This window comes from Centruroides vittatus, unplaced genomic scaffold, assembly GCF_030686945.1.
Source record: "Centruroides vittatus isolate TY-2023 unplaced genomic scaffold, ASM3068694v2 scaffold_769, whole genome shotgun sequence".
Classification (NCBI taxonomy): Eukaryota; Metazoa; Arthropoda; class Arachnida; order Scorpiones; family Buthidae; genus Centruroides; species Centruroides vittatus.
The window spans coordinates 3,797,976-3,822,562 of NW_027122717.1; the positions used below are offsets into that span (position 1 = coordinate 3,797,976).

The window sequence follows — 24,587 nt, forward strand, 5'->3', positions numbered from 1 at the left end:
GGACAGACACTGGTTTGCTATTCATTGCACAAACTCATTCATCTGCTAAAGAACTCTTGACACCATTTCTACACAGCCTGTTCAGACATTACAGTCTTTCTGTAAACCTCAACCAATCTTCTGTGAATTTCATTTCCAGATTAACCTCTAGCCCATCTGTACAAAATTACAGCCTACATCTTGCTAGTCCAGCTCTCAAACATTTGAATTCCACCTACCAGTGAACATTCTTGGAATGGTGAACACTTCCAAAAGATGTCTGCTGTACACGAGTGGGGCATGCCAGCACCACCACAAAAAACAACCCATACAGATAACAAATGTCACTACTTGAAAATATAGTCTGTATTCTTACAAATCATTTAGTATAGGTATACCAGACCACTGAAACTTATTTATTGATCTCCCCTTATATGTCAAGATTACTCAAATAAGTTGTTCAATGAGTTATATGCTCTTTCTGTACTGAACTTTCTAATTACTGAGAAAAAGTAACATTCTTGCATTTTCTTTCATTTATTTTCTACCATTAGTCCAAATTACATATCTATTTAATTAAGCAAGGTTCTAGCCCAATAGTTATCCAGCTTTTATCATTTGTGTATTAGTACAATCTTCACTTGGTTTTCTCTATGTATTTATGTTAAAAATTAGCATTAAAGCATTAAAGTAAATGCATTTAGCAAATCAAAAAACTTGTTAAATGCATTTACTTTTCTAAAATGAGGTATTTCAATCTTTAGCAAATAGCTAAATCAAAAATTTTTGTATATTAATAAATAAAGCTTAGATTATCTGATCTCTATTTTGTTTATTTACTTATCACTGCAAATATTTTTGTCAAAGAATTTGTAATACTTACTGCTGATCGAGGTATTATTTTTGGTTTTACAGTGGAGTTTGCAGCTTCTTGAACATTTTGCTGTAAAAAAAAAAAAAAAAAAATACATCTTTGATTAAATTTTTTACAATATTTTATAATTTATAAATTAAATCAAAATTAGGCAGTCAACAGAGAGGCTACAACCAAAGTTCAAACGTTAAACTTGAATGGCAAGCAGAAGTACACGTTTGACATTTGAACTCCAAGTAAAACACATTGCGCCTCACGTTCATGTCATGCACTGACTCAGGATATTGTTGAAAAACAGCAAAACGCGTTTAACAACAACAAATGTTACTAGCGAAGGTAAATAAACAAATTAAACTATTTTAAAGTATTTATAGGATGTTTAATAACACTAAATAATTATTTTTAATTAGCGTCATGTCTCCTACCATAAAACAGGATTACCTCATGCTTTTGTTGAGGGAAGTAGTGGCTTATGTAAATCTGAAAGCAGCTCAGGAAATTAATTTTTAGAAAATTTACAAATGTATTATGCTGTTGATAGTAGAAGATGCTGTGAAAGAACAAACCTACTCCTAAGGAATTATGTTAAGCTATTATGAACAAAAATATATGTGAATTCTAAAGGCAATTCACATCACTTGCAAAAAAATTGAATAAATAAATAATTTCTGGATTAAAATCATCTGTTTCTATACAATATTATACAAATTCTATACAAATGCTTAAATAATCATTATTTTTTTAAAATATGTCATAATTTTAACTCCAAACACGCCAAAAAAAAAAGAGAAGTTTAGGCCAAACTTTTACTCGCCATGCTAGATGTAGTGAACACTATTATGAATCTTCTAGAATTGCCAGATGGCGGCACTTGATATCTGATGTTCACATTTTAGGATGAAAACATCAGCTGCAACCTCTCTAATCAGATGTTTCAATTAGAAAATGAAATAGCCCATAAGCTCCATTTCTCTTACTGTTAAACATAACATTTTTGAAATTTGTTCCCAATTCAAAAACTAAGAAATAAAAAAAAATCATTACTTATTTAAATAATTAGTAGGAATTAATAAAATGTCTGTTTTTCTCTTATTATATTCTATAAAATAAATATAAATTTCACATATAATAAATAGTTCTAAAAACAAAACATTGACAATCTGTCTTGTTTTAGGTAAGATGCACAAAAAAATCAAATGCTTCATATATGCTCTAGATTTAACATTGACAATTCAACCTGTAAACAATCCTGCATTCAAATCATTCCTTGAGAAGTACATGCAAAGATCACCAGATGAGAGCACCTTTAGAAAAAATTACATAACATCAATTTATGAAAATTTCTTCAAGAAAATAAAAGAGGTGGTTGGCAAGGATGAAGTAGGATTCATGTTAGATGAAACTACTGATGATCTGCAAAGATGTACAGTAAAACCTGTCTAAGGCAACTACCCACAGTTTCTTCAAAAAGTGGTCCTTTAGACAGGCGGTCGTCCAATACATGTGGTGCTGTAACACCGTATCCGCATGTATTTTGCACACAGATATGGCTACTAAGCAAAACTCAAGGTGAGCAAAAATAAGCAAATTTTTTCAACAATAGAGCTGTATTGGTACTGTATTTTATTCTTATCGGATAACTCGATTAACAGAACTCATCGTGATTTTATAAGACAGATTTAATACCAGTATTTTAAAGATTAATACAGTATTCGCATTTTCTCGATTATAATGCACACTTTCTTTTTTCTGACTTAATTCAACTTGGTTCTCTTCGTTCACTCCTCAGTAATGCGTATTACGTCATCAATATAGAAGCACGTGGTATCTCTCCACCACTTTGGTTTTGGTTTTCGTTAGTTTAATCTTATTTTAACTTTAAAAAGGCTGTATTTTTTTTAATATTTAATATTTTCTTAAGTTCAATAAAAAATCATTAATTAATAATAAAACGATTGTATTATTTCTTCTCACAATATGATTTCATTACATCAATGACAATCACAGAATCAAAAAAAAAAAAAATTGTCTGTAAAACCGTTTTTTGCATTAATGCGTTTTTCGTTCTTTGAATATTTTGCGTGCTCTATGTATAAACTATTCCGTGCCAGAAATGTTTGCCCGTTTTGACAGGTGCCCGTTGAATGCAGGTGGTCACCTTAGCAGTTTTCACTGTATATTGAATGTGCTAGTGTTTCCATTATCTGGTGAATAGGTAAACCCATGCTTTTTAAGACATATCAACTTGAGAAGACAAATGCCTGCACAGTAATGCAGACATTCAATGATTTATGCATGAAGCTGTGGCTAGGGAACATACAATACAAAAAAGTTAGACTTCAGCATGCTATATGCTTTCAGTTTTCCAATAACTGAAGGCCAATTATATGCAATACATGTACCAATGTGACATGTACTGCATATGAACTACAACATATTTGTGAAAATATTAGGAAGAAATACAGTAGGCTAAATGACTTCATTGCTGCTCTGAAGAAGATTCTTGTAAAAAGCCCCCAGTTGTTAAGTTTTGTACTGAGAAGTCACTGGGCTCCACCTACCATAATTTTTTGTCATAACCGAGTCGGAAACTTAGGTAAGATGCACAGTTTTCTTGTATGAAAACTTCAAAAAAATCAAATGCTTCATATATGCTCTAGATTTAACACAGCAGCCATCAAGCAGGCTCAACAACTGGTCAACAACAAAGACCTAGAGTTGGAACTTTTTGCAATACATGGCTACAAGTATTTGCCTGATGTGATTCAGAGTTTGAAAGTAGAAAGTATGGAAAAGGAGGAAAAGTGGAAGAAGCTGATGACAGTGAGGGACGACCTCAATGGATTTGTCAAAGCCACATTTGAATTAAATCAGAACAATCCAGATATGGAAACCTTTGGAACTTCAATTGAACTCCCTTTCTGAGCACTTACATTGGTTTCAATTGATGTTGATTGAAATTTCTCCACATACAAGGATCTCCTGAGCTCAAAGCACCAGCAATTTTTAAAAACATAGAAATATTGTGTGTAATCCAGTATAACAAATTGGTTAAAATCCAATAAATATCATGTTTACCTCCTAAATATGCTTATGGTATTTGCCATAATTTTGGATAAAGAATGTTCATGTAACTGATTTAGACCTAAGTAAATGCATTTCATCAACACCTTTTCTTGCACGATTTTATATACTTTTTCAGAATCACTTTTTCCCATTGTCTGACCATAAATTTACATCTTAAAATTTATTCTCTAGTAATAAACATTTGGGAAAGCAGAAAAATGGTTTCTCATTCTGATGTGCAATGAACAATTTAGTTTCCATTTGATGCATTAGTTTTATATTTATGATATATTATAAATTAACTTATTAATGTGTGTGTGTGTACATATATAAATCTTAGATAATATAGAAAAAAAAACATTATATTACCTCTTGTTCCTGATCAGAGGTAGACTGAGTTGTATTTGGTTGAGGAGTACCCTCTGTAGTTTCTGTTGCTGTTACACTTGCTGTAACAGCTTCAAAAAAGAAATAAACAATAAATAAATCAATTAAAATTCATTAAAAACTATTCTAAAATTTTATAACAGTTCAGATATTTTGATAAATTATATATATAACACAATTATTTTTTTCTGAAAATAGTTAAAATATTGAAATATTAAATGGTTATCAAATCAAAGTATCATCATACACTTAACACCTTATTCTTGCCGAGAAAATTTATTCAAAACAAACGTTTTCAGCCTGATTCACAGGCCATCTTCAGGTTTAGAATACATTTGAATTAAAAATTCTATCATTGGAACACAAAATTCAAATTCAAAATTAATAAGATACATTTAAACAAAAATTAAATAGACAACATAAATACCAATAAACTAAAACATAAAATATATAAACATGCAAGAAACGAATATATAAGTATTAATAAATGCAATACTAAGACATTCAATAAAACAGTTATAACTATTGGTTAGAGCCCTTATTAAAGTTCCTAACCATGAACTTCCACGCAGAGGGTAGACTTTCTGCGTCCCTCGCATTTAGACAGCCTTCTTGTAATCTACTCCTATAAATCTGTAACTTTTCTGCCGTCAATGCCAAAGATGGAGAAGATAAAGTGTTTATGATGGTCGCCTCATTCCATTTAACTATAGCTCCTGGCGCTTGCGCCATTTGGGACAAAATTGTTGTATTAGACCTCTTTCTGATGTTATAACTATGCTCCTTGATTCTAAGCCCTAAACTTCTAGTGGTTACTCCAATGTAGTCTTTTTTAACGCCCAATTGCATGTTCTCATATGGAATTTTATAAACTCCTGCTTTCTCTTCTGATTTTATACCATCCTTATCATTCCTGAGGATTTTGTATAAATTAGGCGCCCTTTTTAAAAGCATTCTCGAATCTTTTTTGTGTGCAATCTCCTTCATGACTGTATTCATACTCTCATTATACGTAAATTTTACGCTTTTATTGGGAGCATTTTTAAAAAACCTTTTTTCGATGTTGGCTTCATACTTCTTAATTAATCCCAGAATCGTACTTTTTTGGTAACCTAGGGCCTTGGCTACGTCTATTATTCTATTCATTTCTTTCCTCCTGTCTTGTACTCTTTCACAATACAAAAATGCTCTTCTTATTAAAGCTCTGAAAGCCGCAATTTTATATTTATACGGATCCTTGGATTGGGAGGGAATGTACAAAGGGCTGTGTGATGGTTTAATAAAAACGTTAGTGGACAGGTGGCCTTTTCTGAATGTAATATCAATGTCGAGAAAATGCAGATTCAAGGAACTCTTCTGTTCCAATCTTAAAGTAAGGCCATCATTGTTACAGTTGATGTTATCCAAAAAATCCTTGATTCTGCTGTTATTTCTCCATAATATAAATAAGTCATCAACGTATCTGCTAAAATACATGATATCATCCTTAAAAACATGAAAAACTCTTCTTTCCAGTCTTCGAACCACCAATTCACATAGGATCCCTGAAAGCGGGCTTCCCATAGGGACCCCTCTTCTCTGTCTGTAGACTTGCCCATTAAAAATGAAGCAAGACTCACGGCAGACCAAACTAGCCAAACTCTCTACTTCTTCAGTATAATTAAGCAATTCTGAGTTATTACAGTATAAGAAGTCCAATAGCGCCTCCTCACACGATTCTATCCTAACCGACGGATACATGCTCTCATAATCGAAAACAGTTGCAACTTCATCCTCCATTAATGCTATATTCTGCAGATCTTTAACCACTTTTATAGGATCCCGTGCCACTAGAGTATCTGTGCCTAGCTGCGAGGATAAATACTCATGCAACTTCTTCTCCAACACAAACGTGGGACCTCTGCATTTCTCTACCACAGGTCTTATTTCTTTACCGGTTTTATGCACCTTAGCGAAAGCAAATAACCTAGGTGTTCCAGGCCTAGGGTTCCTACACTTCCTGAGAAAAGGCAAAGCCTTGGAAAGCTTAGAGACCTCTAGTTTTCTGACCTTCCTATCCAATCTTCCAATAAAATTGTTGTTGATCTTTTCACATTCCGTCTTTACGATATAATCCATTAGTGCTTCGTTATATGTACTCCTTTTCATGATGACCAGTTGCTTACTTTTATCCGCCCTAGTCAATACCAATTCATTCTGCCTTAACCAATTCTTAGTGAGCCGGATATCACTACTTCCAATATCTTGCTTTCGGTCCTTCTGCCTGTTGTTAAGGACTGCTTTCCATCTGAAGTACTCTTTTTCTAAATCGTCTAGTCCAACAATGCCCCTTTCAATTTCCTGTACTGAGGTTTCCCAATTCATAGCCTCCATTGGAACAAAATTTGGGCCTTTTTCTAGGAGCTTCTTGATCCTTCCTGGTACCTCTATTTGGTCCCATGTGCGGAAAGTAATAAGGTTTTTCTTTGTATTACTAACCTTTTGCTTGTGCATAATCCATTGCAATTTCTTTACATAGTTATTAGTATAATTCTTCTGGACCGTTTCAGCTAGACCGACTACCCTTTTATTAACATCCACTAGTTTCTCTGCGAGGGACGCAGAAAGTCTACCCTCTGCGTGGAAGTTCATGGTTAGGAACTTTAATAAGGGCTCTAACCAATAGTTATAACTGTTTTATTGAATGTCTTAGTATTGCATTTATTAATACTTATATATTCGTTTCTTGCATGTTTATATATTTTATGTTTTAGTTTATTGGTATTTATGTTGTCTATTTAATTTTTGTTTAAATGTATCTTATTAATTTTGAATTTGAATTTTGTGTTCCAATGATAGAATTTTTAATTCAAATGTATTCTAAACCTGAAGATGGCCTGTGAATCAGGCTGAAAACGTTTGTTTTGAATAAATTTTCTCGGCAAGAATAAGGTGTTAAGTGTATGAATATATATATTTTGCTGAGTGCTTTGTGATATTTCAAAGTATCATCATCATCATCATCAGATGCTAATCATTGATATTGGTTAAATTTATATTTTCGACAATTCTCTATTTTTTTATGCTTTTTACTTTTATTTGTTTATTTGCAAAAAATATTCTGTTTGCTGATAAACTATCAAAGACTGAAATATCAAATCAATATTGTTTTTACAATAATTTTAATCATCATCATATTGTGGAACCTAGTTAACCCAGAATAGTTCAAAGTCATTTTCTTTTCCCAATCATCCAGCATAGGAATTTACATGTTAAATCAAGCTGGCTAATTCAAATGGGGTTTTGATACAGTATTTTCATAAACACTCCAGAATTTTAATTTTTCTTTAAATAAAATAATTAGCAATCATCCATAGAATAAACTAATCAGAAACATTCTATAAAGCATGGAAACCGTATACAACTAAACACGTACCTGAACCGGTTACCAGTGTTGAAGAAAAGACAAATAAATATCGTAAACGTTTTCAAACCTTAATAGTTCTTCTTCAGACAATGAAAAAGAGTTTACGATATTTATTCGTCTTTTCTCCAACATCAGTAACTGGTTCAGGTACGTGTTGATTTCATCCCAATGTTTTGTGAATGTAGAAGTTTACAACTAAACATTAACATCATGTCATGTGATGGCAAGTGGTGGTCAAGGCTTCCAGACAGTGTGTGTGGTATAGATACATACTGTAAAAGCTGTTTGAACTTTCTTTTTCTTGAACATTTTATTTGATTACTGATGGAGTTCTCTGACTAGCTGACATCATAAATAAATGGATAAATTTTGATAAATTAATTTTAAAAAACAATTATAGTTTAATTCTAAGTAAAAATTTACATTGGAAATATTAAAACCCTTATTCTTATCAGCTTTTTATTAAAAGCAAATTTTACAAGTTATTAGTTATTCACTTATGCGGAGTCGACTGTATATAGATTTATAAGTCGACACCTGGATAACTTGACACTTGGTGGTTATGTAGTCAGTTTTTTGTGGTCACGGCCGACTTACATAGGCATTAATGTTATTAACCTTAAAAAACTCGGTTTACTTGACATCGTGTAACTCGTCACCACTGGATAAATCAACATACTTTTTCTGTTTCACACTTTTTAGAATTCTGATAAGTCGACTCCCCTCTGAAAAATGAGTTCACATCGTACAATAAGCTGTATGGTGTGAACTCATTTTTTGGGGGGGAGTCGACTTATCAGAATTCTAAAAAGTGTGAAACAGAAAAAGTATGTTGATTTATCCAATGGTGACGAGTTACACGATGTCAAGTAAACCGAGTTTTTTTAAGGTTAATAACATTACTGCCTATGTAAGTTGGCCGGGACTACAAAAAACTGACTACATAACCAACGAGTGTCGAGTTATCCGGGTGTCAACTTATGCAGAGTCAACTGTATATATACATAGATATAATATATACTAGCAGTACCTGTTATGCATTGCTGTGGCTCAAAATGTATCTACAGTAGAGAGTCGTTAATCCGAATCAATTGGGAACTGGGGTTGTTCGGATTAGTGATTTGTTTGGATAACCGATTATGTATGAAAAAATATATTAACCTGTCTGATGTTCAAATTTTTCTTCATTTGTGTCGCTTCGTGTTGAATTTTTATCGATTTTAAGCCTAACGAAAATTTTTATAATAATAATCGAGGCTATTGTATCGTTAAAAATTATTTCTTTATTTTGTACAAACAAAATAAATATATTGAAGAATATAAAAACATGAAAATTATACTTTAGAAGTAATTCTATTATCAAAAATGTTCGATTCAGCACGACATAGTCCGACTGAAAATCGTTCAGATAACCAGCGATTCGGATTACCAGGGTTCAGATTAATGACTCTCTACTGTATTATAAATGTATAACAATTCTCTGCGAGGGAATTTCGAAAAATCCCTTCTTAGTGTACATTCTCTTGATGTACCCTATTAAAACACAATCAAAAATGCAAAAACTGCATCTAAAATAGTATAATAGAAGCCCAGTTCTTCACGGTAAGCCTTAATTTTGTCCCTCTCCTGCGTGGGGGGGATTTTGACATCTATATTATATAAAAACACGTGCGTATTTGAATGCAGCGTTGTGTCAAAATTTCAAAGCAATTGGTGAAGAACTTTCGGAGATTAGCTATTAAGAACAAATAAACATGTACAGTACATTTTTATTTATACTGTATAGATAAATTTAAATTTTGCATTTTGCAAGAGAAAGTTTTTACACAACTAAGTAGATGTGAAATGAAATGTATTCTTTTCTTTGAATATTAATTCAACTATTAAATTCTAAAAGACTTGTAAAATTTAATTGTTATTAATAAATGTTCATAATATTAATGTAAAAAATTTTACACCAATATTAATAACATTAATATTAGTGTAATTAATATTAATAATATTAATAACACATGCATTTTTTTCTTTGTGCAAGAGATCCTTCTGTTTAAAAAGTTTGGGAACCCACATTTTTTTTTTTTTTTTGGATTGTAAGAAAGAGTGAATAGATTAATCTGGTTAATTGAGCTGAGCTGAGCTGAGCTGAGCTGAGCTGATTATAAAAGATGAGAGTTGTACATTACAAGGTCATAAAAAACATTCATATCATAATTTAAATATGTAGTTATTTTTAAAAATACTTTAATAAAATGCTCTTATATATTTTATTATAATGCTTTGCTTTGTTGTTTCTAAAAACCTATCTTAAGAATGCTTTTCATTTAATATTCTAAAATGTACAGCATGCATAATAAAGTCTTTATATATCCACATAACTGACAAACTCAGATAGCTAACTAAAGTTATGAATATGATGTAAATTGACAAAGTATTACAAGACAAGACGACCACTTGCGTGCACCTAGCAATAAAATTCAAAATTAGTACTACTCTCTTGAAAATGGTGCACAGTATGGGAAGAAAGTCAATTACAAAGTCAAAGTCAAAAAGCATGATCAATTTAGTATGAAAAAACTCCTGCATACATGAAGAGAAAGTGTGAAATGCTAATGCGCACATCAAGCAAAGACAGTAAAATACGTGATATAAATAAAACATAAACACACATTTTTCATTTTCCTACATCTTCGTGTGTCATACACTGTGCATCACACACACTTGTCAGTGTATAAGGATTCTACTATGTACTCTGTATTAAATAACTTTGTAGTATTTAAATGTCTATTCTGATGATAAATTTGTTAGCATTCAAATTTCCATATATTAAATTTCAAGTTATTAACCTTAGTAAATTTTTAATGCCTAGAAACACTAATAAACTATTATTGATGTTGTTTAGTGTGTAGTTGGAAATACATAAATGAAAAAATTATAGTCCTGCAATATAATTTTATCCTTTTCCTTTAAACTGCATTATTCAGATTCTGTTTCTTTTTATCATGAACCTATAAAAAAAATATGTTGTGTTCCTGGTTTAATGAAACAAATAAGATCACTTTAAATATGTACAGTGGATGTCACACCAACAATTGCTCTGACTCAATAGAAAAATTCAAACAAAAGGCGTTAACGAACATTTTATTTTTCTGCAAGCGCTTTCAACATAGTAATTCACATCATCCTCAGGTAGTAATAGAATCAAACAGATTTTGAATGGATTTTTAAAATTGAAACAATAATGACATTAGCCATTTGGAACATAACATAACAACTTTAAGAATAAGAAAATTTAAAACATTAACATGAAAAATGCATAACGTCAACACACATGTGCCTTAATACACAGAGAACATGGTAAACGCATTAGTCATTTGGAATGTGAATGACAACCTTGAGAGTAAGAAAACTTAAAACATTAATTTGTGTGTTTTGGCTTCAAAGGGCATTAACAAAAGGTATTAACTTACTTTAATGCCTTTTGTGTGAATTTTCTCAAGTTAGAACAATTGTTGGCATGACATCAACCATACGTATTTAAATTACCTTAGAAGATAAGCATTGAAAAACAGATGTTCTTTTCTATGTTGAATCTAGAAAAGCTGTGGCATAGGTTACATGCCCAGCTGGTCTTTCTGTTAAAGTGCAGAGGGCATAACTTAACACCCAAGTGCATCACCATCCACTACCGGGCCTTTCCTTTGTGTCTACAGGGTGCTTTGAAATGTGTGGAAAAATTTCTCCTCTCAAAGTTAATTAAAAACAAGCACAAGTGTCTGGCAGATGCTGAACTCAAATTCTACATTGCCCACCTGCAATTTACCAAATCCTGGGACCCGGCCTCTCTCTATGACCAACTTGGGAAATTGCACAGTATTACATTGGGTTTTGCTCAAGAGGTAAAGACAAGGTTGAACAAGAAATTCCAATGGCTCTGTGCTACATGCAAACAACATAATATGGTGCAGCAACCCCCTTTCACAACTACATGGAGGAGCTTGTTCCATTCAAGTAACCAAGATATTGCAATGAGGACCCAAGTATATCTCCACCACCACATGACATGGATGCCTCTGAAGCAGTCCCAGTGGCCCTGGTAGTACTCGAGCTGCCAAGTGACAGCCAGATTCCTGCAAATGGAGCTATTGGTCATTTTGACATTTGCCTTGGTGAAACAGTCTTCTGCAGGTGCCAAAAACTGCCTTTGTGACCATTCTGTAAAACATTACTTGTCAGCAGTCAACATGAGGCTTAGACAAAGACAAGAAGTTTGTCTTGTGCAGGGAAGAGGACTTTTTATGCAAGGCCACAGACTTCCTCAACCACTCACACGTCGCGATCTTACAGGAGGACCCAACTCCAGCTGTGTTAAGGAAGACAAAGAAAATAGTCTCTCTTTCAGGTGTAACTTCAGTCCTTTCAGGGTGCTTGGACACCCCCTTCCAATGTTGCCTGCCGCAGGCTTTTCTTTGAAGCCAAAATGCACAAAGTGGGCTGGCCATTAAGGCCACTGGTTAACAAGATGTTCCACCCCACCTACTACTTCAAAAAAGCACTTGCTCAGCTTCTTGATGGGCTTCTTCCTTCCTCCTCCCATGTCACACCCTCATCCATTGCAGCTAAAGCAGTATTATCCACTACACTAGCTGCTTTGTCCACGAGACCACACTATATTGCAAAAATTGCTGGAGCTATTCAACCAGCAAAATTATCAAACTAAATTGCCGAACATTGTCAAACTCCGCACCAAGTGCCATAAAAAAGTCAACAGCAGCAGCTTGTCCCATCTCTGCCTTGCAACCTACTGCACTGACTGCCCACCATCCTTAACTTAAGGATCTCACCATTCTTGAGGAGCACATGATATCCACTTTGTGTCCCATTCATGCACATCTAATCACTTGCATATGGAGACCAGTACAGCCTCAAAGGCAACATTGTCAATGTGCCCATCAACATGAGTGACACCATCAACACCCGTCCTCCCCTGGAATTTTGACCAGATGCACACCATACAAGTGCATGTAATATAGCAGATGAGCAACACCAACGCCTACTGCTACAAGATGATCAGACTGCAAAAGGTGGTGTTGGCCACAAGGTATGTTGATGTTATAATATGTGATAATATGTTGATGTGATATAAAATAAAACTTTTTGTTTTCTGTTCTTTCCTTGTAAACAAACAATTGTTTGTGGTGGAGGGTGCCACCATTAACAAAGAGTTTTTGAGTCAATATACTCAAAGGTGGAGAATTTTATTGTGGACCACCAGGACCATCGAAAGGCTCAGGCAGTGGCTGAACCAATGGAAGTCGACCAACTAGTGAGCAAAAGTGACCCAAAAGCCGAGACTGTGGATAGAGCTGCCAATGAAGAAGATGAGTGGTGGGACGAGGTCCAAGAACATGATTCAATCAATCCCGGCACCCAGATCACACTTCTCCATGACTAAAATGAAGCAATTCAGTATGTGCCTGGCAAAGGACACCAGCCAATTGGCCTGTTGAGAGACCCAAATGCCAAGTACCTGGCATTCCCTAAGAATTATGCTGGTGAAACACCAACCCTTGTCACATCGTACCACCTATGCTGCTCAGGTGAATACAAAGTGCACCCTGAGGACTGCCAATTCAGCACCGCTATTGAACATCTCTTCACGATGCAAAAGATGATGATGCGCAAAGTTGCCGACTCGTATCAATATCACCTTGCACCACAAACGACCCCAACAACCAGTCACCACTGGCCAACTGCTCGACGACCAACAACTCGAGAACCTGATTAATGCTCATATTAGTAAGTGCCCATGATAGATGCTGCTTGAATAATTCAACTAACCATTTCTTATTTCTTTACAGGCTTTTGCGTGCTTGCGTGTCATGTACTGCTGCGCCAATTGGGCTGTCCCACTTTCTTCTTTACGCTGTCAATAGCCCAAACTCTTGGTGATCCTCACAAAGGTTCTCAAGGGCGAGGATATCACTGAAGATGAGGCATTGTAGCTGCCATGGATTGCACTAGCAGGCAAGATTTATGATGACCCTGTCACCAGTGCCCGGTACTTTGCTAAATGGATTGATACACTCTTCAACGACCTCAAACAAAGTAACAACACTGTGTTCACACCATACAAGGTGGACAACTTTCAGCACTGTGGATTGGAACACAACTACAGTCTCTTATAGATGGCCAATGACAAAGGCGGCAAAAGAGAATGCCAAACATCACCGTGATATGATTCAAGAAACCGTTAATCTGCCAATGATTGCATCACCTTCATTGACCAATACATCACCTGTTCCCGCCACAAAGTGTCATCTGAACTGATCGAGCTGCACACACATAAGCACACATTCACTTGCAAGCAGATGGTGCATGGAAGGGTCACTTGCTGGTTTGGTTTTCCGATCTTCCCAATGCGGCAAACATGAATCCTGGAACTGCTACCCAAAGAGCAGAGCGATGACCTCAAGATGCAACTGGATTGCATCAGGCATCTTACTAAAAGATGTTACAACTGAACTGTCACAAACAAAACCTTTTTTACCAGTATTGAACTTAAACTAAACTTCCGAACGTTTTCAGCCTTCACCAAGGCCTGCATCAGGTGCTAAACTAAACTGGCTTCCTACTTGGAAATTCATCACCAGGACCAGGACTCAACCCAGATTACCTATTTATGCCAATCTATGTTGAGCCCAACCAAATGAGCAATAATGACTTAGTAGCTTCTACTGACATCAACAATGATAACAAGGACGAGGACAACTGCTATGATAACAGTGGCGAAAGTGATGATTCATCACTCTGGCTGTCAAAGTTTGCAACACAACTGTGGTCTGCAACTTTCCCATCAGTAACGACCAGGACATTGTGTTGCCCATCTACCTCTGACTGTATGTGAAGTTTTTGTGCTCTCCTCACTGCTTTGTTTAATTGTTATTTTTACTGTAATGTAACATGTTACTTGCATTCTATACTGCACTTATCCTTTGCATTATCTGACATGTCGGCACAGCCAATTTTCTTTTGTGTTTAACTTCCCAACCTTTTGTATTCTCGCTCCAGTGGTGGGAAGTAGTCTTTATGTAAATTTTGCTCCTTACTGTTCAAATTTTTCCTATTGTAATACCAGCATCACTGTGCTTGTCATGCTCAGGCTATTGCTTTCTGCATCTGCTTTTATTTCTGTTATTATGTTTGTATACTATTTTTACTGCATATATTGTTCTTTGTTTTCTGTTGTCACCCATCCATTATTAAAAATTCCTGTGTATTCATCCCATTTTGTGAATTTTGTATAATTTTGGTCCTAATAAATACTGATGCAGCTCTTGGGGACCCCTTCCTCTTCCCCTTCATTTCCACTTTCTAATCTATCTTTCTCTTTCTTTTTCTCCATCTTAAGTTCTTCCCAGCCTTCTTTCTTTTTCAATCTTTAGGGCAAAGTTAGTTTACATAACAAACAGCTCTCTAATCCTTTATAACAACAACAACCCTTATGCATGTGTGCAGTACATTATGAACTACATCAACAAGGCCAACCATAGCATGTCCAAGCTGTTGCACAAGGTAGTGGAAGACACTCGGCTTGGCAACATGTCCCATTGCAATTGGCAGAAAATTTCTCAACATGACCGAGATCTCAGCTCAAGAAGCAACCTATTTGCTGTAGATATCAGTGTCCAAGGGCAGCCACACTGTGACCTACATCAACACTGGAATGCCTGAAGACCAAGTTTGAATGGTGCGGCCCTTCCATCAACTTTGATCATGGAACCCTGAATCCATCGATGTCCTCCTGCCAAACATACTGGACTGTTATGCCGATCAACCAGAAGCAATGGTGGACCTCTCCTTGGCAGAAGCCATTGCCAACTATGATTACATTCCATCTCAAAGCCGTTCCAGAAAGACTGTTCAGCCCACAGATGACTTTGATGAAGACCAATATGAGCCTGAGGACATTAATGATGACGATGAGCAACAAGAAGTGTCCCAAGGTGAGGCTGCTCAACCCAATGACACTATGCGTGTGGCCAACTTAAACGGACACTTCTGAAAACACACAATGAGCAAGGTGATTCACTACAGGTGTTTCAACCAACAACAGGACGAGATCAACTACTGCCACAAACACCTAATGTTGTTTACCCGTGGCAAAATGAAACCACCAACCTGCTTGACCCAGTCACACTGTACCAAAATTGGCACATACAGGAAAAAATCACAAGTGTTCTCAAATGCTTTTCACCACAGGTCAATGAAGAAGAGTTGCAACAGGCCATGGAATGAGCACGACAGCAACAAAGAGAGGAGGATGACCCACCCAAGCCGAACAAAAAGGAGATGATGACAAGTTGGTTGTCTTCTGTCCTTGAAGATCACAAGCAGGATGTGGCTTCTCACAAGTGGATGCACTCCCACTGAATCTTGATGATCACCGATACCAGATCACTTTGCAATGACACCTTTCTCGAGTATATCGCCAATCTGAATCAAGGACAATGAAAGATTTTCCTGGAGGCTCTGCATCGCATCAAGTGTGGTGAGAGGTTCCATCTTTACATCTCTAGAGGTGCTGGTGTTGGCAAGTCTTTTCTGATCAACATGCTGTACCAGGTGGCAATTAGAAGCAAAATCTACATTGCCTGCTCGAGGGCCACCACAGCTTCAGGCCTAATCATAGTCAGCACCTTCAACCCACTTGGACCAAGGTCTGCTACTGACTCAGTTAAGATCAAGATGCGGTGGCTGAGGGCAGAAGTGCCTTTTGAATTCAAACTACCAAATCTGGCCACAATAGCCTACAGAAGTTCGGAAGATCATCTTCCACAATGTGGGGCACCTGACCAAGAAATTCCAAGGAATGTTCGCAGACCAGACCTAGAGTGGCTGATGCACTTCTCTGTGATCACACCAACTCCATTTATGACTTCCAGCAATTTGGCTTTCATGAACTTGTCCACATCCCCAGTACTCGTGGCTATAACAACACAGGAAGTCTTGTTGCGATGTGAGAGTCACTTCCTGGAGAATCTCAAACTGGTCACATTCACAATGCACATCTGATAGAATTGCGTTTTTCCACGCTAGTCAACTGGGCGACATCACCATCATTTTGAGGTATGCATCCCCTTGGGCAAGCCGATGCACCCTCTTCAATGCTCTTAACCAATGCGTCCCGATTCCCACTCCAACCTCCTTGCTTATAGTCAGAGACTTCAACATCAACTTGAAGAATGACGATGAGGCTGGCCCTCTACTTGACCTTATAACCGACCTTGGCTTTCATAATCTCCTGGAATCAACAGTAAGCACCGCCAATAAAAACATACAAATCAATGTGGCCTTCAGCAACATGGACTGCATTCAAGCCACTGTTTACGAATGTGCCACCTCCTACCACAAGCTACTCTTCATTACAATTTAGGTGGCCTTTCAATGTACCCAATTAATTCATTTAACATTCTATATTCTCTTAATATTTCTATACACAATAAATTTCACTGGTTGGCTTTTCCTCATTGGAGAGTACTCATTTTTCTCTTTTCCTTAGGGCTCAACTGCACACTGTTTTCTGAATCTTGGTGACATAGTCTCATCCCAAACATGGCTTTGCCATTTTACTTGTTGTGCCTATTGTCCTCACTTTCTCTGGCATCATATCACATACACTACACAAAAGTCTAGAAATATTAAGCCTCAATAAAAACACCTCAATAAAAACATATACATGGCACTACAGAAAGCTGCAATACTGAACATATGACACATTGTTAAAAACTTTCTGTACATGGACACATACACTAATAACACAGAAGTTTAATGTTACACTTGTTTGGATAGCTATGCCTTGACTTTAGTCTTGCATAGCACTTAGCACCAGTACCAGCTGAGCATGACACTTGCAATGCAATAGTAAAACATTTAGCTCAGAAGATTAAATAAAAGCCTCATTATACAGAATATTATAGACAGGAACATCCCATTCTGTGGCACAGGAGAAATAAAACCCACCAGATGAGAGAGCATTGTTTAAGTTGTAGTTTGATCTTCACAGAAAAACAAATCACCATTTTTATATCACCATATTAAAATGTTTCAAATATATGTGATTAAATATTAACTTTTATATAATAATATGGTGGGGTATGGTATGACATGTCATGGTTCATTTTTTGGGGTCATTCTAAACTTTGTATTGTATTGTTATTGTTATAATTTCAATTATTGAATCTGAATACAAAAAAGAAAAACAAACAAACACCTTTACACCAATTTGTATAAAAAAACAATATATAGAGAAACATTTTATTTAAAAATATTCTTTGAAATTCAACACGTACAGTACATATGCTAGTTTTGCATAAACTCTTGCTTTTATTCTAAGTAACTTTTCTTCTTTATGTAACTTTCCTTTAAGAAAATACTGTTCTACAGCATAAGACATTTCCATTTACCTCAACACTTGAGAATCAGTGACATGAGACAAGTCAGTGAGGCAATGTTGGTACATGTTATTGCATGTTGCCAAACTCTTCATTCTAATTTTTGTGAGTAAACTTTTTGTCTATTCACCTAGTACAGAATTAAATTAAGATTTATTTATAATCATAACATTTTAATGTACTGTATATTCTTTATTCAGATAAATTTTTCCCCAAATGATGACTTAAATACTACTAACTCAATAACCAAAACACTAGAAAAAAAAGCTCATTTTAACTTGGCAAACATTTTTCTCCATCTTGAATGAACATCTTCAGGCTTTAATGTTCAAAATTGAAACCACATGTATTGAAACATCTGAACTCAAAGATGTAACTACTTGTTGATTGGTGGAGATGGTTTCATAATAATTTTGAAGATCTCATGTATATGTAGTGGATTAGTAATGATGAAGACACATTACCATTGGTGTGGAAGATTTGCCTATATCACCATTGATCCACTACATATTCACATGGTCTGCAAGATTATCATGAAGCCATCTCCACCAATCAACAAGGAATTACTTCTTTGAATTTGCATGTTCCAATACATGTGGTTCCAATAAACAACCAATCACACCGGGATATAGTTAATCACATATTCTGAACCAATCACAGTTCAGAATATATGATTAGAATGACACCAAAAATAAACCACATGTCACATCATACCACAAATTAGTTCCAATATTAAACATTTAACTCTTTAAACATGAAATCAGCCAAAATTGGCCTTATCTATTAAAATGAAAATTGGTTGATTGAAAAGTTGTCAGACTAGTTTTGCTATACAGGTTTCCCTTGTAGCCTGAGGAGTAAAAACAATTTAGTCATTAGCAACAGAGATGAATTAAGTTTTCAGAGCTTAAAGAGTTAAAGCCTGAAGATGTTCATTGACAATAGAGAAAAATGTTTGCTGAGTTAAAATTAGCTGTTTTTGATGGTTTTTGGGTTATTGAGTTAGTAGTCTAGTTAACTTCCCCCCCTAAAAAGTTTAAATGTAATGTTGTTTTGAGATGAATTAAATATTATCCACTCATTACCTGTTCTATTGATTGTTTTATTTTGAAATTAGGGAAAAAAATTGATTATAAGTTCATTAAATAAGTATATATACAGTCAAACCTGTTTTTATGCGGTCTTTTTTTGTGTGATTTTTTTATTTGTGGGATTTTTTTATGTGATTTTTTATTTGTGCGGTTTTTTTGTGCGATTTTTTATTTGTGCAGTATAGTTGGCGACTAGTCTCGTGCGATTTATCATGTCTCACGTTGACTTATTATAGCTAAATAAACTTATTATAGCATAAATGAACTTATTATAGTAATATTATTGCATGAATATGCGAAAAATGAAATAATTTATTTTTTAAGTCAACAAAACACCACCTGGACAAAAATATGTAAAACAGATGATAGACAAGACGATGCAGTCAAGTGCTGACATCTGTTGTCAATAAATTCTATTTTGTACGGTTTTGAGTTATTTTCTATGTGAGACTTTTTTTATGCGGTCCCTATTGACCGCATAAAAAAGTATTTTTTTAATTGTGTTGCGAAAACTATTTTTTATAGCCACTCGTGAAAGTTTTGTGCGATTTTTTTATGCGTTTTTTTTATGCGGTTCCTATCCACCGCATAAAAACAGGTTTGACTGTATATACTGTCTTGTATCATATGTCTTGCATTTTCTATAAAAAGTAAAAGCTCAATATTATGGACCCCAATATAATGACCGAATATTATTACAGATGGCTGATGTTGGTCTGGCCAAAAGTATAGAAAAATTATAAGAAAACTTATTCTCTATAATGTGTAATGGACTATGGCTACTACTACTACTACTACTACTACTACTACTGACTATTTTTCAGGTCTTGCATACCACTGTCCTTCATTATTATGGACATTTTAGCAGCGCCAGCACTAGAGTTCATGCCACCAGGGACAAGACATACATTTGGTGCCCTTTATCCCTCTACATAAAACAAAAAAAAAAACTGTTTTAAAATGCCATACCTATTAGAAGTGGAAAGAAATATTTAAATTAGTGTTGCAACGAATAGTATATTCAGCCAGGAGCGTGGCCGAATACCAAATATTCAACCAGGAGCATGGCCGAATAGCTGAATATTCGGCTAAACTATTCGGCTTGATTAACACACATACAAAAATTGGTGCGCAAACCACTTTATGGCAAGAACCCTGCTCTCTATTTGCCCGTTGTCACTATGCTTCGCCAATTGCTTTAATTCTTAACAGCTATAGCAGAGAGACAGGAGCGTCATGGCAGTATGTGATAAATGATTATATCAAATGTGGATAACAATAAAATGACCTACATGTGTAAATAACGAAAAAAGAACAGAGAAGGACTGCAAAGTGAAAATGTGAAAATAAATATGAAATTGAGTTGACAGCATAATCGAACAAGTCGAGGCAGTTTATTGGCGTAAAATATGCGGCTATCAATGCAAAATAATTGTTTTCATAGACTTCAGAAAGCTAAATGCTTGTAATGAAAGTCACTTAGAGTGCACAGGCAAAAACCTGGGGCCTTTCAGACTACCAAGCTGTCTCAAATCTGTGAAATCATAACTGTGACTTATACCGACGTCCTAACTGTCTCTTTTCTCCGTTATCACCAGGCTATGAGTCACGTAATTGTAAAATGGGAAATCTACGACAGAGAAGTGACAAATCGAAAGTATTGTGTGCGCACATTATGATATATGCATAGGTATACGTGGACTAGAGCAACAGAGGAAAGAGAAAGGGAAGAGCAAAGACGAGCACTTAAAAAGAAGGATAGGCAGGGTCAGACCCTCAGATGTGTCACGATTCTTGAACAAATAGGTATGTATGTGTGCTGATCTTTGTAATTATAAATTGTGAATACATGTCACTAATATTATTTTATTTTTTATTTTGTGCAGATTGTAAGTTATAAATAAATATAAACAAACAACACTAACCCAATAACATTAAATCTAAACACCAAAATAATTAATTTACTGTGTTTTTGTTATTTCTTACTCCTGTTTTTAGGTATTCAGTATTTGGCCGAATAGTGATTAAATATTTGGCATTCGGCCAAACTGATTAAATATTCAGTATTCAGCCGAATAGCGAAAAACAGGCTGAATACTGACTAGTAACCGAATATTCGTTTCATCATTAGTTTAAATGTTTTTAAATTTTAAGTGGATTTAAACTATTTTAAATAAAATTATATTACTACAATGGTTTCACTGTTCATTATTTTCAGTCACGAAAATTTATGAAAAATGCCACCCTGGGCAAACACCCAGTTTTCCCATGTGATAGTATCACTCGCCCTGCTTTTTAGTTGCCATTTTGTTTTATTGCAATTATCATATATTTACTTTATTTGCAAAATATAAATACAAAAAAATATAAAATTCATTTTTAAATAATTTTCTCAGCATAAATTTTCACATTACATTTAGTTTTCCTTTCATTTTCTGATTGACTAGTTTTGTTCACGTTTGATTTTGTTTTCTTTATTAGCAATGAAACTTGATTTGTTATGTAAAGCAAAGCCATGGATCATAAGAGAAGATGAAAAGCTTTAGATTTAACACACAAAATTGATATAATTTGTCAGATTGAAGATGGAAAATTTCAAGCCAACATTGGTAAAGAAATGAGTAAGCAAATAATTTCAGACATTTGAAAAGCAAGAGAAAAACTTCAACAGGCTCTCCTTACTTATAACAGTTTCATCAAAAAAGTAAAAGGTAAAGTCTTATACTATCCATTATAGGATTTAGGCTACGTAATAGGGTAAAATTTTAAATTAAGAGAATTATATGAACAGCATCCTTACGCAGCAAAAAGTAATTATACAGTAATCTTTTTCATGTATGCAATTTTAATGCAGGTGACACTTACTCTGAAGTTGAAAAACCAGTTTTTGAAATGGATAGAAAAAACAACAAATTTCTTTCAATAGTTCCAATATGTGAAAAAGCCATGAAGATTGCAGAACTTTAGCTGGACAGTTTTAAAGCAAGCAAACAATGGCTAATCTACAGTACTTTTCCCACGTTTCCAGCAGCCACCTGTAAAATCTAAAGTGCAAACATTTTCAGCTCCATTCAGTGGTCAGCTTCAAGCAAATTCCAAAACATTATAAATGTTTTGGAATTTTTTTTTTATAAAGTTTTGACTGCCAATGCAAATCTTCAAAAAAATGCATGAAGCTGGCCACTGAATGGGGCTGAAAATGTTTGCACTTTGGATTTTACAAGAGGCTGTTGGAAACATGTGAAAGATACTGTAGATTAGTAATACAATAATTCCAGCTTTATACTGTATATAGTCTGTATGAAGGATGATTTATATATTTTATAAATGTAATGTTATTACCTTTGTAACTGTGTCTGGGGAATCAAGTTCAGCAGACAAAAATGCAACAAAAGAATGGATAACAAATAAATGGCCTCTAATACCATAAAAGTACAAGCTGAGTTACCATGCTGCTATGTGCTAATATAACAGGAAGCAAAAGACAAAAATTGCTTGCCATTGGTTGAAACAAAAACCCACAGGCATTTAAAAACATTCAAATTCATTCTACATTGTACAAGAGCAACAAAAATGATTGGATGACTCAAACTTTGTTTCATGAATGACTTTGGTCTCAAAGAAAAAGAATTAGCAGAACAAAAAAAATTCTTCTAGTGATGGACAATTGCACTGCATGCTCTTCTCCAAAAACCTTAAAAGTGGATTGAATTGTGTTACTTATCAGCAAATGTAACATCACTCATTCAGCCAATGAATCAAGTAGAAATCTGGAATGTTAAGATCTGTTACAGAAGACAAATGTTGGCAAAATTTTACATCAAATAGAAACAGAAGCCTTGTCGAAACCAAGTTTATTAGATGCTTTAAAAAGATGTTCTGAAGCTCAGGATCTCTTACAATTGAACACTATTTTAAACATGCAGTTTTTTGTTGATGACAGTGATAGCAACCGTTTGACCAGTGGGGCAGCTGAGACTGTTGATTCAGAGACAACAATGAAGATGAAAGTAGTGAAATAAAACAATCCAGGTAGTACAAGACTACAGAGCACTTACATGGTTTATCATATTACATGCTTCAAGTGAAACAATATCCAAAATAGGTGCTCAAAAATGTGGTCTCCTTAGAATACTGGATTGAAACCATACCAAAACAAGTAAAACAAAGAAATTTTAGTAATTTTTTGGCTACAAGTTTACTATGTTTTTGTTTTTGTTCACTTAAAATTATATTTACTGGTTTCTTTCAAAAATAAATGCCTTCATTATGCTTTGTTTCTTAGTAAACCAGAAAGTTTTATTTAAGTTACAGCTGCAGCTAAAAAAATTTTTTCTTAAAACAATTCTTAAAAATATTTTTTTTTTAAAATAATAATAATAAATAAATGTATTGTTTTTACAACTTTCATTAAGATCTGGCCTATATACTTTACAACTGAAATTTTGTTAACTACATAACTGACTTTTGTCCACAATGTCAATATAGAGTAACAGACAAGTTGATATTACTATATACATAGAATACCCTTATATTCACAATAACAGAGCTGCTGAAAAAAGATAAAAATACATTGATTTAGCATCTGCACTTGGAGAAATTATCTGCAGTTTGTGCATATTTTCTCCAGATCTATTCTAACATGATACTCTATTGTATAGCAATGGACTTTTCGATATAACAGACAAGTCTGTCATAACAAGTAATCAAGATAAAATGTACTTTATTATAACAGACCAATTTCTTCAGTCCTGTGGTAGTCCATTATATTGAGCTTTTACTGTATATACAGGATTACTGTGAAATAATGGGACAAACTTTGGGAAAAGATTCCTCACAGAAAAAAAAAAAAGGCATTTAAACATATGTCCAGAAATAAAGTTTTTTGAGAAATCAAACCTCTTATGACAATGGTGAGTGCAAGACTGATTTTATTAAACAAATCTCTTATTACCACTTGTATATTACATATTACAAAAGTATTCTTACACTCTTACATATTGACTAAAGTGAGTTGAAACCCACTTTATTCAATACAAATATGGTGGAACAACCAAAAGTCAATAAGAACAAAAAAAAATTCATAAAATAAGTCTATCAATCAGCATGTACACAATGAATCACATTTTTAATTTCAGAAATAAAAACAGAATAAAAGCACAAGCAAGAGTTGAAGGAATAGAATTAACAAAAAAAAAAAATATAGAGATACACTGGTCATACATTCTGAATTATAAAGATTAAAGTTTTAATTCTTAAATAATTCTAACTTGAGAGTCTATTCAGATAGGATATGGGCAACTTTTCCATAAGTATATAAATCTCACAAAAGC

At 34.5% G+C, this 24,587-nt stretch overlaps 1 protein-coding gene across 1 annotated transcript in view; it reads right to left on the reverse strand.

Annotated features, from left to right (window-relative positions):
* Asx (Additional sex combs) overlaps positions 1 to 24,587 on the reverse strand; it is a 129,244-nt gene that overhangs the window by 19,469 nt on the left and 85,188 nt on the right. Inside the window, exons 14-15 of the mRNA XM_067288045.1 lie at positions 4,289 to 4,377; positions 863 to 922 (exon numbers count right to left, since the gene is read on the reverse strand). Coding sequence (XP_067144146.1) covers positions 863 to 922; positions 4,289 to 4,377 — 149 coding nt within the window. The remainder of the gene's footprint in view (positions 1 to 862; positions 923 to 4,288; positions 4,378 to 24,587) is intronic.